The following is a 17469-nucleotide window of genomic DNA, read 5'->3' on the forward strand; positions in this document are numbered from 1 at the left end:
TTCTCCCGCAGATGGAAATGGCTGGCACGAGGGGACATAACTTTAAACTGAGGGGTAATAGATATAGGACAGAGGTCAGAGGTAGGTTCTTTACGCAAAGAGTGGTAAGGCCGTGGAATGCCCTACCTGCAACAGTAGTGAACTCACCAACATTGAGGGCATTTAAAAGTTTATTGGATAAGCATATGGATGATAAGGGCATAGTGTAGGTTAGATGGCTTTTGTTTCAGTGCAACATCGTGGGCCGAAGGGCCTGTACTGCGCTGTATCGTTCTATGTTCTATGTATGAACATAGATCCCAAGATCTCTCTGCTCCTCCACATTGCCAAGAACTCTACCGTTAACCCTGTATTCCGCATTCATATTTGTCCTTCCAAAATGGACAACCTCACACTTTTCAGTGTTAAACTCCATCTGCCACTTCTCAGCCCAGCTCAGCATCCTATCTATGTCTCTTTGCAGCTGACAACAGCCCTCCTTACTATCCACAATTCCACCAATCTTCGTATCGTCTGCAAATTTACTGACCCACCCTTCAACTCCCTCATCCAAGTCATTATTGAAAATCACAAACAGCAGAGGACCCAGAACTGATCCCTGCAGTATGCCACTGGTAACTGGGATCCAGGCTGAATATTTGCCATCCACCACCACTCTCTGACTTCTATCGGTTAGCCAGTTCGTTATCCAACTGGCCAAATTTCCACCTATCCCATGCTTCTACTTTCTGCAGAAGCCTACCATGGGGAACCTTATCAAATGCCTTACTAAAATCCATGAACACTGCTTTATCTTCATCCACATGCTTGGTCACCTCCTCAAAGAATTCAATAAGACTTGTAAGGCAAGACCTACCCCTCAAAAATCCGTGCTGATTATCCCTAATCATGCAGTGTTTTTCCAGATGCTCAGAAATCCTATCCTTCAGTACCCTTTCCATTACTTTGCCTACCACCGAAGTAAGACTAACTGGCCTGTAATTCCCAGGGTTATCCCTAGTCCCTTTTTTGATATGGATGATAATGGTATAGTGTAGGTTAGATGGCTTTTGTTTCGGTGCAACATCGTGGGCCGAAGGGTCTGTACTGTGCTGTATTGTTCTATGTTCTATAATCAGAGGGACCTTTTTAGGATGGGTTTAACTTCAAAGCCCCATTTAACATTGGCTGTAAGGCAAAGCAAATAGGAGAATTGATAAAAGAGGCCAAAGGAAAAAAGTAATGCATGGGATTTATATTGAAATGGATGGACGAAATTGCCTGATAGAATTTTATGGCAAACAGGAGGGCAAAGTGACCTGGAAAGAGGAGCAATGGCCCACTACATTTGAAAGACAACAACCTCCCCGAGAGAGCCATCATTTACTCCCTTGAATCCTGGCCCAGGTACTGCCACATCTATGGGCCCAACATAAAAATCATGTTAGAAAAGTACATTCTGCCCCAGCGCATAGGGAGTAGTTACAGAAGAACGTTGCCCTGCCCTGCTTAAAACTATACTGGTTGGCACCGGAAGCAGAAAAAGGGAGAGAGGGAGTGATCAATGCACTATTACAGCAAGGGGTGCTGAAGGGAACACAAAGCCCCTGTAACACCCCTATATTCCCTATTCCAAAGGTAGGAAGACCCAACGAGTGGTGGTTTGTGCAAGATCTCAGAGCCATCAATAAAAATGTTATCACTATTGCTCCATTGATGCCGGACGCAAATGTCATTTTGTCTTCTATACTACCAACAACGGATACTTTCTCAGCCTTTTTCTCCATACCACTGCACCCAGAAAGTCAATATCTATTTGCCTTTACATATCAGAATCAACAGTATTAAAAGAGACTTGGACGAGTGCCAGTTGTCTGCAGGCTCAACATTCCCTCAAAATAATGACAATTTATTGATAGCCTCAGAGGGAGGGCTAGTTTGTCAACAGAATACCCTTTTGTTATTATCACATCTGGCAGAAAGAGGGCATAGGGTCTCAATGGACAAGCTGCCATTCTGTCAGGAGACAGTTCAGTATTTGGGATTTCAGCTGCAGCAAGGACAGCGGAGGCTTGGGTCTGAAAGCGTACTTGAAACAAGCCATGATTAGCACCCCTGCCTTGGGACTTCCTAATTTCGCCAAGCCCTTTACTCTTTATACAATGAAGCAGGGTGATTTGCAACAGGGGACCTGGTGCAAGAGCATTGAGGAGGGAAAAGACCCCTTTGCCTATTACCCGGTGGCCCTATGTGCTGTGGTAAAGGGTATGCCAAGTTGCTTAAGAGCAGTAGCAGCCACAGCGGCCATAGTAGAAAAATCAGTACCCCTTGTACTCGACCACTCTTGTACAGTATTGGTTCCTCACTCTGTTTTGCTGCTGCTTAATTTATCCGCAACGCAGCATTTTACTGTGGCTCGACGCACTGGGTATGAAGTAATCCTCTCTAAAACCAACTTTACCTACAAGCAAGCGCCAGCTGTCAACCCTGCTACACTCTTGCCCGCGTCCTCGGAAGCAGAACATGTGTATGATCATGAATATTTACAATTGGTTGAAGCCACCACAACTCCTCAACCCAATTTATTGAGTCACCCACTAGAAAATCCAGACATCACCTTTTTCACCAATGGGTCAGCAGACCGACCAAATGATGTGACCCTCCTGGCCGGTGATGCAATAGTAACTCCATTCAAGGTAGTGGAAGCTTTTGCTCTGCCTTCGGGAACATCTGCTCAAGCGGCCAAATAGTTTGCCCTTACTGAAGCATGTATTCTAGCTAAAAATAAAACAGTCAATATTCATAGATACTGATTCCCGATCCGCTTTGGGGTAGTACATGATTTTGGCCAATTATGAAAAAACAGGGGATTCATAACTTCCTTAGACCAACCTATTAAACATGCTAAATTTGTTATAAATTTACGAGATGCTGTTCAGCTGCCCAGCAAGATAGCCGTTTTAAAGTGTGAAGCGCATACTACCGCAGGCGATGAAGTCTCATGCGGCAACAGATTTGCTGATAAAATAGCGATGGAAGTGGCTCTCAAACAGCAGCCACAACTACCAGCTGCTGCAGTTGAACTTCTACCTACCATAACAGAACCAAAGTTAAAACAGGCAAAGGAGCAAGCCTCGCTACAGGAATATCGCTCTTGGCTAAAAGTGGGTTGCTATCAAGACAATCATCAAATCTGGATCCACCCAGATACCCGCGCAGTATGCCCCAGAAGTTTATTTTTGCCACTATGTCGTCTTGCCCATGGGCAGGCTCATGTGGGCAAAGGAGGAATGACACATGCCATATGTCAACAATGGTATGCTCGAGGTATTACCGTAACAATTGAAAAAGTAGCCCGCACATTATGATTTGTCAAAGGAATAATCGGTGATAGTGGACATGTTTTCCCAGGCTCTTCCAACCAAAAGAGATGATGCTACAACAGTGGTAAATATTCTGTTAAAGGAAATAATACCTAGGTTTGGGATACCAATGGGTATTAACAGTGACAGGGGAACTCATTTCACTAGCAAATTGACCAAAGCCCTAACAGAGGCCATGGGATTTGATTGGAAATTGCAAATACCATATCAGCCACAATCCTCAGGAATGGTGGAAAGGGCGGATGGAATAATTAAAACTGCAGTTGCAAAAGTGTGTCAACAAAATGGGCTGCTCTGGCCAGATGCCATACCCATAGTGATGTATGCCCTGAGAAATCAGAGAAATCGTAATACGGGTTCAACCCCGTATGAGATATTAATGGAACGTACCACGACAACTGGAACTAAACCCCCAATGACTCCAGCGGCAGTCGCCTTAACATGGGCAGATGAGGCATCACTAAAATATACCCAGGCCATGTGTGAAACCGCTGAAAAAAAAAACATGAAAAGGTGCGACAGGCTCAGGTGCATCCAAAAGAGGGAAACACACACCCTTTAAACCTGGAGATCAAGTATATGTGAAAGCACTAAGCAAAGATTCTTTTTCTCCTAGGTGGAATGGTGCTAACAACCCGAGCAGCCGTTAAAGTAAAAGAAGAGCCAGATGGGATCCACGCAACTCATGTAAACTACATCATACAGAACTTTGAGAGTACTAGCGAAACGCGGACCTGAAGAGAGTGACGGTGCTACTGTTTTTATGTATTATCATTTTAATCCAACATCATGTAGACGGTATACTGCATACTAACACCTTAATATACATGTCTCACTCATATGCAGAGAGGGTAAATAAATTCAGTTGTTGGATTTGTACACAAATTCCCATCTCATTCTCTGAACGAAACAACTGAAAGCAAAAATGGGACCAGCCTTCTGCTCCAGAACCTTATGAAAGGTTCTACCAATCCCAATCGAAAACAGGAAATGTCCCGGAGTTACAGAAGAGGGGATTGGCTGCTAGTCAGGTCCATCAAAATGAATCACAAGCTATGCCACAGAGCACACTGCATCAAGGGCTGTGCTGGGGCGAGTCCAAATATCAGTTTGCAGCGGAGGGGGTTGCGGTCTTCAGTTCAAGGCCAAAAGTCTGTCGCACTAAAAACAGCCAGCAGGACAGGCATTAGAAGGAAACCAGGATCAGGCAAGGATTTAAAAGAGGTTCCTTACAAAATAAGCATGGTTTGAAATAACAATGATCTCACCTTCATGACATCTTAATTGCACCTTCTGCAGCCACAGTGTCTATTTTTTAAACCAGGATTTTAAAACAAACATTACTTCAGCAGGTATATAGATGATGCCCTGACCCAGGCATTTAAAAACATCACTGCACCACATGTATATAATACAGTATATATAAGAAATTCCTACATTCATCACAATATCAACCAATAGTATGAGATGTACCTGTTTACCCAAGTCCCTGTCGATGTCTTCAGACTCTGAACTGTTTCCAACATCTTCATCTGACACAACTTCATCTCCATTGGGTGACCATGCTGTCAGAGTCTCACTATCAACACTGTAAAAACAAGTGCTACTTTTAGTCTTTACCGGTTTTGACTCAACCTCCATTTTCTCTCACAGTGTACAGTTTGTTTGGGTACTCAATGTAATATCAAGTGTCTCCACTTTGAGACTAGAATGACAGGGGAGATGGGATGAATATACAACATCGGGAGGGGAAGAGGGCTTGACATGCAATGGGATTCACTGAATCTATAGAGACAGGGAGGCTGAATGGGAAATGATGAGGTGGGTGTTAGTTATACAATGGGGAGAGATGTGAATTGGAGAATGGATACAATCGATGGCATTACTAATATTTAATTTAAACAGTGGTTCACGATTAAAGATGCAGAGAAGGTACAACTAAATCTATCATGAGGGAACAATAGAACATAGAACGATACAGCACAGTACAGGCCCTTCGGCCCACGATGTTGCACCGAAACAAAAGCCATCTAACCTACACTATGCCATTATCATCCAATATGCTTATCCAATAAACTTTTAAATGCCCTCAATGTTGGTGAGTTCACTACTGTTGCAGGTAGGGCATTCCACGGCCTCACCACTCTTTGCATAAAGAACCTTCCTCTGACCTCTGTCCTATATCTATTAACCCTCAGTTTAAAGCTATGTCCCCTCGTGCCAGCCATTTCCATCCGCGGGAGAAGGCTCTCACTGTCCACCCTATCTAACCCCCTGATCATTTTGTATGCCTCTATTAAGTCTCCTCTTAACCTTCTTCTCTCCAACGAAAACAACCTCAAGTCCATCAGCCTTTCCTCATAAGATTTTCCCTCCATACCAGGCAACATCCTGGTAAATCTCCTCTGCACCCGCTCCAAAGCCTCCACGTCCTTCCTATAATGCGGTGACCAGACCTGTACGCAATACTCCAAATGCGGCCGTACCAGAGTTTTGTACAGCTGCAACATGACCTCCTGACTCCGGAACTCAAACCCTTGACCAATAAAGGCCAACACTCCATAGGCCTTCTTCACAACCCTATCAACCTGGGTGGCAACTTTCAGGGATCTATGTACATGGACATCTAGATCCCTCTGCTCATCCACACTTCCAAGAACTTTACCATTAGCCAAATATTCCGCATTCCTGTTATTCCTTCCAAAGTGAATCACCTCACACTTCTCTACATTAAACTCCATTTGCCACCTCTCAGCCCAGCTCTGCAGCTTATCTATGTCCCTCTGTAACCTGCTACATCCTTCCACACTGTCGACAACACCACCGACTTTAGTGTCGTCTGCAAATTTACTCACCCACCCTTCTGCGCCTTCCTCTAGGTCATTGATAAAAATGACAAACAGCAACGGCCCCAGAACAGATCCTTGTGGTACGCCACTTGTAACTGAACTCCATTCTGAACATTTCCCATCAACCACCACTCTCTGTCTTCTTTCAGCTAGCCAATTTCTGATCCACATCTCTAAATCACCCTCAATCCCCAGCCTCCGTATTTTCTGCAATAGCCTACTGTGGGGAACCTTATCAAACGCTTTGCTGAAATCCATATACACCACATCAACTGCTCTACCCTCGTCTACCTGTTCAGTCACCTTCTCAAAGAACTCGATAAGGTTTGTGAGGCATGGCTTCACAAAGCCATGCTGACTATCCCTGATCATATTATTCCTATCTAGATGGTTATAAATCTTGTCTCTTATAATCCCCTCCAAGACTTTACCCACTACAGACGTGAGGCTCACCGGTCTATAGTTGCCGGGGTTGTCTCTGCTCCCCTTTTTGAACAAAAGGACCACATTTGCTATCCTCCAGTCCTCTGGCACTATTCCTGTAGCCAACGATGACATAAAAATCAAAACCAAAGGTCCAGCAATCTCTTCCCTGGCCTCCCAGAGAATCTTAGGATAAATCCCATCAGGCCCCGGGGACTTATCTATTTTCAACCTGTCCAGAATTGCCAACACCTCTTCCCTACGTACCTCAATGCCGTCTATTCTAATAGCCTGGGTCTCAGCATTCTCCTCCACAACATTATCTTTTTCCTAAGTGAATACTGACGACAAATATTCATTTAGTATCTCGCCTATCTCTTCAGACTCCACACACAACTTCCCATCCCTGTCCTTGACTGGTCCTACTCTTACCCCAGTCATTCTTTTATTCCTGACATACCTATAGAAAGCTTTTGGATTTTCCTTGATCCTACCTGCCAAATACTTCTCATGTCCCCTCCTTGCACGTCTTAGCTCTCTCTTTAGATCCTTCCTCGCTACCTTGTAACTATCCATCGCCCCAACTGAAACTTCACACCTCATCTTCACATAGGCCTCCTTCTTCCTCTTAACAAGAGATTCCACTTCTTTGGTAAACCACGGTTCCCTCACTCTACGCCTTCCTCCCTGCCTGACCGGTACGTACTTATCAAGAACACGCAGTAACTGATCCTTGAACAAGCTCCACTTATCCAGTGTGCCCAACACTCTCATTCTCCCGTACCCTAAAACTACAATCCAGGTTCCCATGCCCCTGCTGCATTAGTTTAAACCCCCCCAAAGAGCACTAACAAATCTCCCCCCCAGGATATTTGTGCCCCTCAGGTTCAGATGTAGACCATCCTGTCTGTAGAGGTCCCACCTTCCCCAGAAATTGCCCCAGTTATCCAGAAATCTGAATCCCTCCCGCCTGCACCATCCCTGTAGCCACGTGTTTAATTGCTCTCTCTCCCTATTCCTCATCTCATTATCACGTGGCACGGGCAACAACCCAGAGATAACAACTCTGTTTGTTCTAGTTCTGAGCTTCGATCCTAGCTCCCTAAAGCCTGCCTGACATCCTTGTCCCCTTTCCTACCTATGTCGTTAGTGCCAATGTGGACCACGACTTGGGGCTGCTCCCCCTCCCCCTTAAGGACCCGGAAAACACGATCCGAGACATCACGTACCCTTGCACCTGGGAGGCAACATACCAAACGTGAGTCTCTCTCGCTCCCACAAAATCTCCTATCTGTGCCCCTGACTATCGAGTCCCCAATTACTAATGCTCTGCTCCTCTTCCCCCCTTCCCTTCTGAGCAACAGGGACAGACTCCGTGCCAGAGGCCCGTAACCCATGGCTTACCCCTGGTCAGTCCCCCCCCCCCACAAGTATCCAAAGCGGTATACTTGTTTCTCAGGGGAACGAGCGCAGGGTATCCCTGCACTGACTGCTTTTTCCCAGTCCCTTTTACCGTTACCCATCTATCTCCAATCTTTGGTGTAACTAATTCCCTGAAGCTGCTATCTATGACACCCTCTGCCTCCCGAATGATCCGAAGTTCTTCCAACTCCAGCTCCAGTTCCCTAACTCGGTCTTGGAGGAGCTGGAGATGGCAGCACTTCCTGCAGGTAAAATCAGCAGGGACACTAACGGCATCCCTCACCTCAAACATCCTGCAGGAGGAACATTGCACTACCTTCCCTGCCATCCCTCTAACTTTCAACCAAGATCTGGCTAATAACTAAAAAAAAAAATATTCAGTCTAAATAAGAGCTTAGTCGCAAACTAAATATGGATTGAATATCCAATGCAAAATAAGAATCAAATTCCAAATCTAATCGAGGGATCATATCAAATCAGAACCAGGGATAAATATTGCACTCTGAACTGGGAACCAATATCCAAATCTGACTTAGACATCAAGATCAAATTGAAAGTCTGGTAGTATTTAGATGAGCACTTTAAATGCAATACCTGGAAAATGAGATTAGAGTAAATAGGTGCTTGTTGGTCAGCCTGGACAAGAAGAGCTGAAGGGCCTTTTTCTATGCTGTAATCATTCAATGACTCAATATCTCTGCACCTATTGATAAAGCCTAGAATCCCAAATCATTTATTAACCACTCTCACAACCTGCTCTGCAAATATAGTTCTAAATCTGAGCACATATATCTCCAGGTTTGATAATTCCCCACATTCTTCCTATCAAAATGAACCACTTCACACTTTGCTGCATTAGATTTCCACTTCCTCTCTCACCAACCTCCTTTATCTTCTTTGGAAGTTTTACACTGGGCCAGTACGTCTGTGGAGAGTGTCATGGGAATGTCACTTTATCATAGATCATCATAGAATTTACAGTGCAGAAGGAGGCCATTCGGCCCATCGAGTCTGCACCGGCTCTTGGAAAGTGCACCCTACCCAAGGTCAACACCTCCACCCTATCCCCATAACCCAGTAACCCCACCCAACACTAAGGGCAATTTTGGACACTAAGGGCAATTTATCATGGCCAATCCACCTAACCTACACATCTTTGGACTGTGGGAGGAAACCGGAGCACCCGGAGGAAACCCACGCACACACGGGGAGAATGTGCAGACTCCACACAGACAGTGACCCAAGCTGGAATCGAACCTGGGACCCTGGAGCTGTGAAGCAATTGTGCTATCCACAAGGCTACCGTGCTGCCCATTAAGAAATGTTTGTCTTCTCATGTGGCTGCAGTGATGTCAGTGCGTGGGTGGAGCTGGGCTCTGGTTCTCCTTTTTACTTTTGTTTTGAGCTGGAAGCTGTTTTTGGCCCTGCATTTTAGTTTTGTTTTCAGTTGAAGAGCTGCCTTCAGACCAAGGAGGTGTATTTAGGTCTCTCTCTCTGCATGCTAAAGAATGTATCCAGATCACTTGATGATTTCAAAGTAATACCTGTTTCTGTAAGGAATGCAAACCTATGTTAAGAAGGGTTTTTGAGGGTGGCATATGGTGCAGTGGATAGCACTGGGACTGTGGAGCTGAGGACCCGGGTTCCAATCCTGGCCCTGGGTCACTGCCCGTGTGGAATTTGCACATTCTCCCCATGTCTGCGTGGGTTTCACCCCCACAACCCAAAGATGTGCAGGTTAGGTGGATTGGCCATGCTAAATTGCCCCTTAATTGGAAGGGGAAAAAAATTGGGTACTCTAAATTTGTTTTTAAAAAAAGTGTCTTTGACTTATGGATGTTGTTGGGAAAGTTACTCAGGGTTACCTATAGAGTATTGTATCTTTGGGGGGAGTGTCAGTGTTGTAGTTGATAAGATGTTTACTGTGTGTCTATAAAATGTTAACTGGATTCATAGAATAAACATTGTTATTGTTTTAAAATACTTTAGATTTCTGTTGCATCCCCCCTGTAAAGTGGGCCCTTGTGCTCCCCATAACCAAAAGCTATTAAAAGTTGTGGGTCAGGTGAACTCCATGATATACTTTGGTGTTCTATAAACCCTGGCCCATAATAAATTAGGGGCTCGTCCGGGATAAAAGTCTATCTTTCGTGATTGGGTTGGCTTAGTGAACTTAAAGACAGTGAGGGGTGAGCATATTTGTGTTTGCTTTTCAGGTGTGTATTCCAGTTTAGGTAGGGAGTGTGTTGTGGACAATGGCTCTTTCAGAGGCTCGGAGGTTTTGGGGAGTGGAGGAGGTCACACACAGCACCTTACGAACAGCGACGAAAAAAAGTCTTTTAGATTTGGCAAAAACATTGCAGTTAACATTACCTGACAGCATATGAAAAAAAGAGGTACTTACGGTGGTAGCTGAGCTTTTAAAATTGCCTGATATACAGTCTACTCATTAGCAATGGCAAAAATTCAGTAAAAGATTAAACAACTTGAACATGAAACAGAATTAAAGCAGCTTGAATATGCAATGAGGGAGAAAGAAAAGGAAAGAGAAGAAAGAAAACAAGAAAGAATAGCCCAAGCAGAACAACAAGAAAGAGAAAGGGAGGTACAGATCAGGGCAAAAGAAAAAGAGAGAGAAAGAGATAGAGAGGAAAAAGAAAAAGAGAAAGAGACAGAGGAAAGGGAAAAAGAGGGAGAGGAAAGGGCAAAAGAGAGAGAGTTTGAACTTCAGGAAATGGCCATGAAACATGACAGTCAGTTAAAATTGGCGGATGTAAAGGGAAACGTACAGTTTGAGGATAGTGATGAGGATAAAGAGAAAGAGCATCATAGTCGAAGGCTTGGTGGGGATCAATTTTAAATATGTCCACGCATTGCCAAGGTTTGATGAGAAGGAGGTAGAAGCCTTATTCATTTCATTTGAAAAGGTAGCTAAACAAATTAAATGGCCACAGGATATATGGGTATTACTGATTCAAACAAAGCTGGTAGGTAGGGCTAGTGAAGTGTTTGCATCACTATCAGAGGAGGTATGGGATGTATGAGGAGGTGAAAAAATCTATCTTAGGTTCATATGAACGAGTGCCTGAAGCCTACAAACAAAGGTTTAGAAATGTAAGGAAAGAACTTGGTCAAACATACATGGAGTTTGAAAGGATCAAACAGAGTAATTTTGATAGGTGGGCTTTGAAAATAGACCAAACATATGAAGCTCTCAGAGAAATTATACTTTTAGAGGAGTTTAAAAATACAATTCCTGATGTACTGAGAACTCATGTGGAAGAGCAGAGGGTTAAAACTGTGAGGGTGACAGCAGAAATGACAGATGATTATGAATTAGTTCATAAATCAAAGTTTGGCTTCCGACATCAGTTTCAGCCTGAGGGTTAGAAACTGGGGACAGAGAGATACTCAAGTGGTAGAGGTAAAGGAGATCTGATGGGAGATAATAAGGAGAGGGTAGCTCAGATTAAAACAGAAATCCAGGAGGGTGGAAGAGAAATGAATAGTCTCAAATGTTTTCACTGCAATCAACTAGGCCATGCAAAGTCACAGTGTTGGTGGTTGAAGAAAAGCACTGGGAAGGCTGATGTGATGAAACAGGATAAGTCAGTGGGGTTTGTTAAAGTGGTAAAGGAAAGCCCAAGTGAAGCGAAGAAAATGCAAAAGATTGCACAGCCTGATCAAGAGCTGATTGATAAGAAGGTGCCAGATCTCTTTAAAGAACTTACTTGTGTGGGTAAAGTTTACTCATATGTACTAGAAGGAGTACGTAAAGAAGTCACAATTTTAAGAGATACGGGAGCTAGTCAATCTTTGATGGTAAGAGATGAGGAGTTATGTAGTTTGTGAGGAATATTGCCAGAAAAGGTGGTAATATGTGGAATTCAGGGTGAGAAGAGCAGTGTTCCATTGTATAAGGTAAGGTTGGAAAGTCCAATGAAGAGTGGTGGAGTGGTAGTAGGAGTAATAGAGAAACTGTCTTGTCCAGGAATACAGTTTATCTTGGGTAACGATGTAGCTGGATCGCAGGTGGGAGTGATGCCTACTGTGGTTGATAAGCCAGTGGAAAATCAGACAAATGAAGTGTTGAAGGATGAATATCCTGGGATTTTTCCAGATTGTGCAGTAACAAGGTCGCAACGTCACAGGTTAAGGCAAGAGGGGAAATCAAAGAGTGAAGATAAAGTTGAAGTTCAATTATCAGACTATTTTTGATCAGATGGTTGGAAAAGAATAAGAACAGGTGGAGGATGAGGCGGATAGTTTTAGTTCAGGAAAATTAGCGGAGTTACAACAGAAAGATATAGAAATAAAACAGGTGTATCAGAAAGCATACACGGAAGAGGAATCTGAGTGTATACCAGAACGTTATTACCGTAAAAATGAAGTCTTGATGAGAAAATGGAGATCTTTACATATGCAGGCGGATGAAAAGTGGGCAGAAGTTCATCAAGTGGTATTACCGGTAGGGTATAGAAAGGAGTTGTTGCGAGTAGCACATGTGGGAAGTCATTTGAGAGTAAGGAAAACTCAAACGAAAATACAAAAACATTTTTATTGCCTGGACTACATAAAGATGTAGTTAAATTTTGGCGATCATGTCACACATGTCAAGTGATAGGGAAACTTCAAGCAGCGATAAAACCAGCACCCTTAATACCCATTCCAGCATTTGAGGAACCTTTTACAAAGGTCTTAATTGATTGCATAGGACCGCTTCCTAAAATGAAACGTGGGAATCAATATCTTTTGACTACAATGGAAGTGTCTATGAGGTTTCCAGAGGCCATTCCAGTACGTAATATTACAGCTAAAAAGATTGTGGAGGAGTTACTTTAAATTCTTTACTAGAAATTTACACAGAAATACAATTGGATCAAAGATCAAATTTTACCTCAAGGTTATTCAAAGAAGTTATGGATAGTTTAGGAATAAAACAATTGAAATCAACTGTGTACCATCCAGAATCACAGGGAGCATTCGAAAGGTGGCATCAGACATTAAAGACAATGTTGAGGGCTTATTGACAAGATTATCCAGAGGATTGGGATAAAGGAATTCATTTGTCCTGTTTGCAATTAAGGATGCACCGAAGGAGTCAACCAAATTCAGTCATTTGAACTAATTTTTGGTCATGAGGTAAGAGGACCACTTAAATAGATTAAGGAAAAATTGGTGCGTGAGCAGTCGGAACATAATTATTGGATTACTTGTCAAATGTTAGGGAACGATTAAATCGAGCAGGGAAATTGGCTAGACAACAATTAAAGGTTGCATAACATGTGATGAAACGGGTAGCGGACAAGAAAGCAAAAGTTCATAGTTTTGCCAGTGGAGATAAAATGTTAGTATTGTTACCAGTGGTAGGTGAACCTTTAAAAGCAAGGTTTTGTGGACCTTATCAGGTTGAAAGGAAATTAGGCGAGGTAAATTATGTGGTAAGAACGCCAGATAGAAGGAAAACTCAATGTGTGTCATGTGAATATGCTTAAAAGATATTTTGAAAGGGAAGGAGAGCAAAAGGAGGAGGTTTTAATGATTCTAACTCAAAGTGACGAACCAAATCCAGATGACTGAATTTGACATGCCTCAAATTAAATTGGAAAACGAGGATGTTCTTAAAAATTGGGATAAATTGTTGAGCTAACTTCCAGAGGAATAATGAACTGACCTGAAAGAGTTATTGGTATCACATGGGCACGTTTGTGTAGATAAGTTGGGAAGTACTAAAATGACTATACAAGATATAAATGTGGGAAATGCTGTTCCAATTCAGATTCATCAGGCACTGATGAATGAGTCAGTCGCAGATGAACGAGTGAGACGCTGAAGAACGAGTCAGACACTGATGAATGAGTCAGACGCTGATGAACGAGTCAGACACTGATGAACGAGTCAGAGACTGATGAACGAGTTAGACGCTAAAGAACGAGTGAGAGACCGATGAACGAGTCAGACACTGATGAACGATTGAGACACTAAAAAGCGAGTCAGACACTGATGAACGAGTCAGGGACTGATGAACGAGTCAGACACTGGTGAACGAGTCAGAGACTGATGAACGGGTCAGAGACTGATGAACGAGTCAGACACTGATGAACGAGTCAGACACTGATGAACGAGTCAGACACTGATGAACGAGTCAGAGACTGATGAACGGGTCAGACACTGATGAACGAGTCAGAGACCGATGAACGAGTCAGACGCTGATGAACGAGTCAGGCGCTGATGAACGAGTCAGACACTGATGAACGAGTCAGAGACTGATGAACGCGTCAGAGACTGATGAACGATTTAGACACTAAAAAGCGAGTCAGACGCTGATTAACGAGTCAGAGACTGATGAACGAGTCAGAGACTGATGAACGAGTCAGGGACTGATGAACAAGTCAGGGACTGATGAACGAGTCAGACACTGATGAACGAGTCAGGGACTGATGAACGAGTCAGACACTGATGAACGAGTCAGGGACTGATGAACGTGTCAGACACTGATGAACGAGTCAGAGACTGATGAACGAGTCAGGGACTGATGAACGAGTCAGACACTGATGAACGGGTCAGGGACTGATGAACGAGTCAGACACTGATGAACGACTCAGACACTGATGAACGAGTCAGAGACTGATGAACGGGTCAGAGACTGATGAACGATTTAGACACTAAAAAGCGAGTCAGACGCTGATTAACGAGTCAGAGACTGATGAACGAGTCAGAGACTGATGAACGAGTCAGGGACTGATGAACAAGTCAGGGACTGATGAACGAGTCAGACACTGATGAACGAGTCAGGGACTGATGAACGAGTCAGACACTGATGAACGAGTCAGGGACTGATGAACGAGTCAGACACTGATGAACGAGTCAGAGACTGATGAACGAGTCAGGGACTGATGAACGAGTCAGACACTGATGAACGGGTCAGGGACTGATGAACGAGTCAGACACTGATGAACGACTCAGACACTGATGAACGAGTCAGAGACTGATGAACGGGTCAGACACTGATGAACGAGTCAGACACTGAGGAACGAGTGAGAGACCGATGAACATGTCAGAGACCGATGAACGAGTCAGACGCTGATGAATGAGTCAGACGCCGATGAACGAGTCAGACGCTGATGAACGAGCCAGAGACTGATGAACGAGTCAGAGACTGATGAACGAGTCAGACGCTGATGAACGAGGCTGGCTCTGATGAACGGGTCAGACGCTGATGAACGAGTCTGGCTCTGATGAACGAGTCAGACGCTGGTGAACGAGTCAGATGCTGATGAACGAGTCAGACGCTGATGAACGCTTCAGACGCTGATGAACGCGTCAGACGCTGATGAACGCGTCAGACGCTGATGAACGCGTCAGACGCTGATGAACGCGTCAGATGATGATGAACGAGTCAGAGACTGATGAACGAGTCAGAGACTGATGAACGCGTCAGACGCTGATAAACGAGTCAGACGCTGATGAACGAGTCAGACACTGATGATCGAGTAAGAGACTGATGAACGCGTCAGACACTGATGAACGAGTCAGAGACTGATGAACGAGTTAGACGCTAAAGAACGAGTGAGAGACCGATGAACGAGTCAGACACTGATGAACGATTGAGACACTAAAAAGCGAGTCATACACTGATGAACGAGTCAGGGACTGATGAACGAGTCAAACACTGATGAACGAGTCAGAGACTGATGAACGAGTCAGACACTGATGAACGAGTCAGAGACTGATGAACGGGTCAGACACTGATGAACGGGTCAGAGACCGATGAACATGTCAGAGACCGATGAACGAGTCAGACGCTGATGAACGAGTCAGGCACTGATGAACGATTTAGACACTAAAAAGCGAGTCAGACGCTGATTAACGAGTCAGAGACTGATGAACAAGTCAGGGACTGATGAACGAGTCAGACACTGATGAACGAGTCAGACACTGATGAACGAGTCAGACACTGATGAACGGGTCAGAGACTGATGAACGAGTCAGACACTGATGAACGAGTCAGACACTGATGAACGAGTCAGAGACTGATGAACGGGTCAGACACTGATGAACGAGTCAGAGACCGATGAACATGTCAGAGACTGATGAACGAGTCAGACGCTGATGAACGAGTCAGGCACTGATGAACGATTTAGACACTAAAAAGCGAGTCAGACGCTGATTAACGAGTCAGAGACTGATGAACGAGTCAGAGACTGATGAACAAGTCAGGGACTGATGAACGAGTCAGACACTGATGAACGAGTCAGGGACTGATGAACGAGTCAGACACTGATGAACGAGTCAGGGACTGATGAACGAGTCAGACACTGATGAACGACTCAGACACTGATGAAGGAGTCAGAGACTGATGAACGGGTCAGACACTGATGAACGAGTCAGACACTGAGGAACGAGTCAGAGACCGATGAACATGTCAGAGACCGATGAACGAGTCAGACGCTGATGAACGAGTCAGACGCCGATGAACGAGTCAGACGCTGATGAACGAGCCAGAGACTGATGAACGAGTCAGAGACTGATGAACGAGTCAGACGCTGATGAACGAGTCTGGCTCTGATGAACGAGTCAGACGCTGATGAACGAGTCTGGCTCTGATGAACGAGTCAGACGCTGATGAATGCGTCAGACGCTGATGAACGCGTCAGACGCTGATGAATGCGTCAGACGCTGATGAACGCGTCAGATGCTGATGAACGAGTCAGAGACTGATGAACGCGTCAGACGCTGATGAACGAGTCAGACGCTGATGAACGAGTCAGACGCTGATGAACGAGTCAGAGACTGATGAACGAGTCAGAGGCTGATGAACGCGTCAGAGGCTGATGAACGCGTCAGAGACTGATGCACGAGTCAGAGACTGATGAACGAGTCAGATGCTGATGAACGAGTCGGACACTGATGCACGGGTCAGGCACTGATGAACGAGTCAGAGACTGATGAACGAGTCAGAGGCTGATGAACGCGTCAGAGACTGATGCACGAGTCAGAGACTGATGAACGAGTCAGAGACTGATGAACGCGTCAGACGCTGATGAACGCGTCAGAGGCTGATGAACGCGTCAGACGCTGATGAACGAGTCAGACGCTGATGAACGCGTCAGAGGCTGATGAACGAGTCAGAGACTGATGAACGCGTCAGGCGCTGATGAACGCGTCAGGCGCTGATGAACGCGTCAGACGCTGATGAACGCGTCAGACGCTGATGAACGCGTCAGACGCTGATGAACGCGTCAGACGCTGATGAACGAGTCAGACGCTGATGAACGCGTCAGACGCTGATGAACGCGTCAGGCGCTGATGAACGCGTCAGAGACTGATGAACGAGTCAGGCGCTGATGAACGAGTCAGAGACTGATGAACGCGTCAGGCGCTGATGAACGAGTCAGAGAATGATGAACGCG

General features: G+C 44.7%; 1 protein-coding gene across 1 annotated transcript in view; it reads right to left on the minus strand.

The window, feature by feature from the left end:
• LOC140388201 (FYVE, RhoGEF and PH domain-containing protein 5-like) overlaps positions 1-17469 on the minus strand; it is a 1404405-nt gene that overhangs the window by 1253803 nt on the left and 133133 nt on the right. Inside the window, exon 2 of the mRNA XM_072471982.1 lies at positions 4836-4950. Coding sequence (XP_072328083.1) covers positions 4836-4950 — 115 coding nt within the window. The remainder of the gene's footprint in view (positions 1-4835; positions 4951-17469) is intronic.

Source organism: Scyliorhinus torazame, chromosome 13 (genome assembly GCF_047496885.1).
Source record: "Scyliorhinus torazame isolate Kashiwa2021f chromosome 13, sScyTor2.1, whole genome shotgun sequence".
In the NCBI taxonomy this organism is placed as follows: domain Eukaryota; kingdom Metazoa; phylum Chordata; class Chondrichthyes; order Carcharhiniformes; family Scyliorhinidae; genus Scyliorhinus; species Scyliorhinus torazame.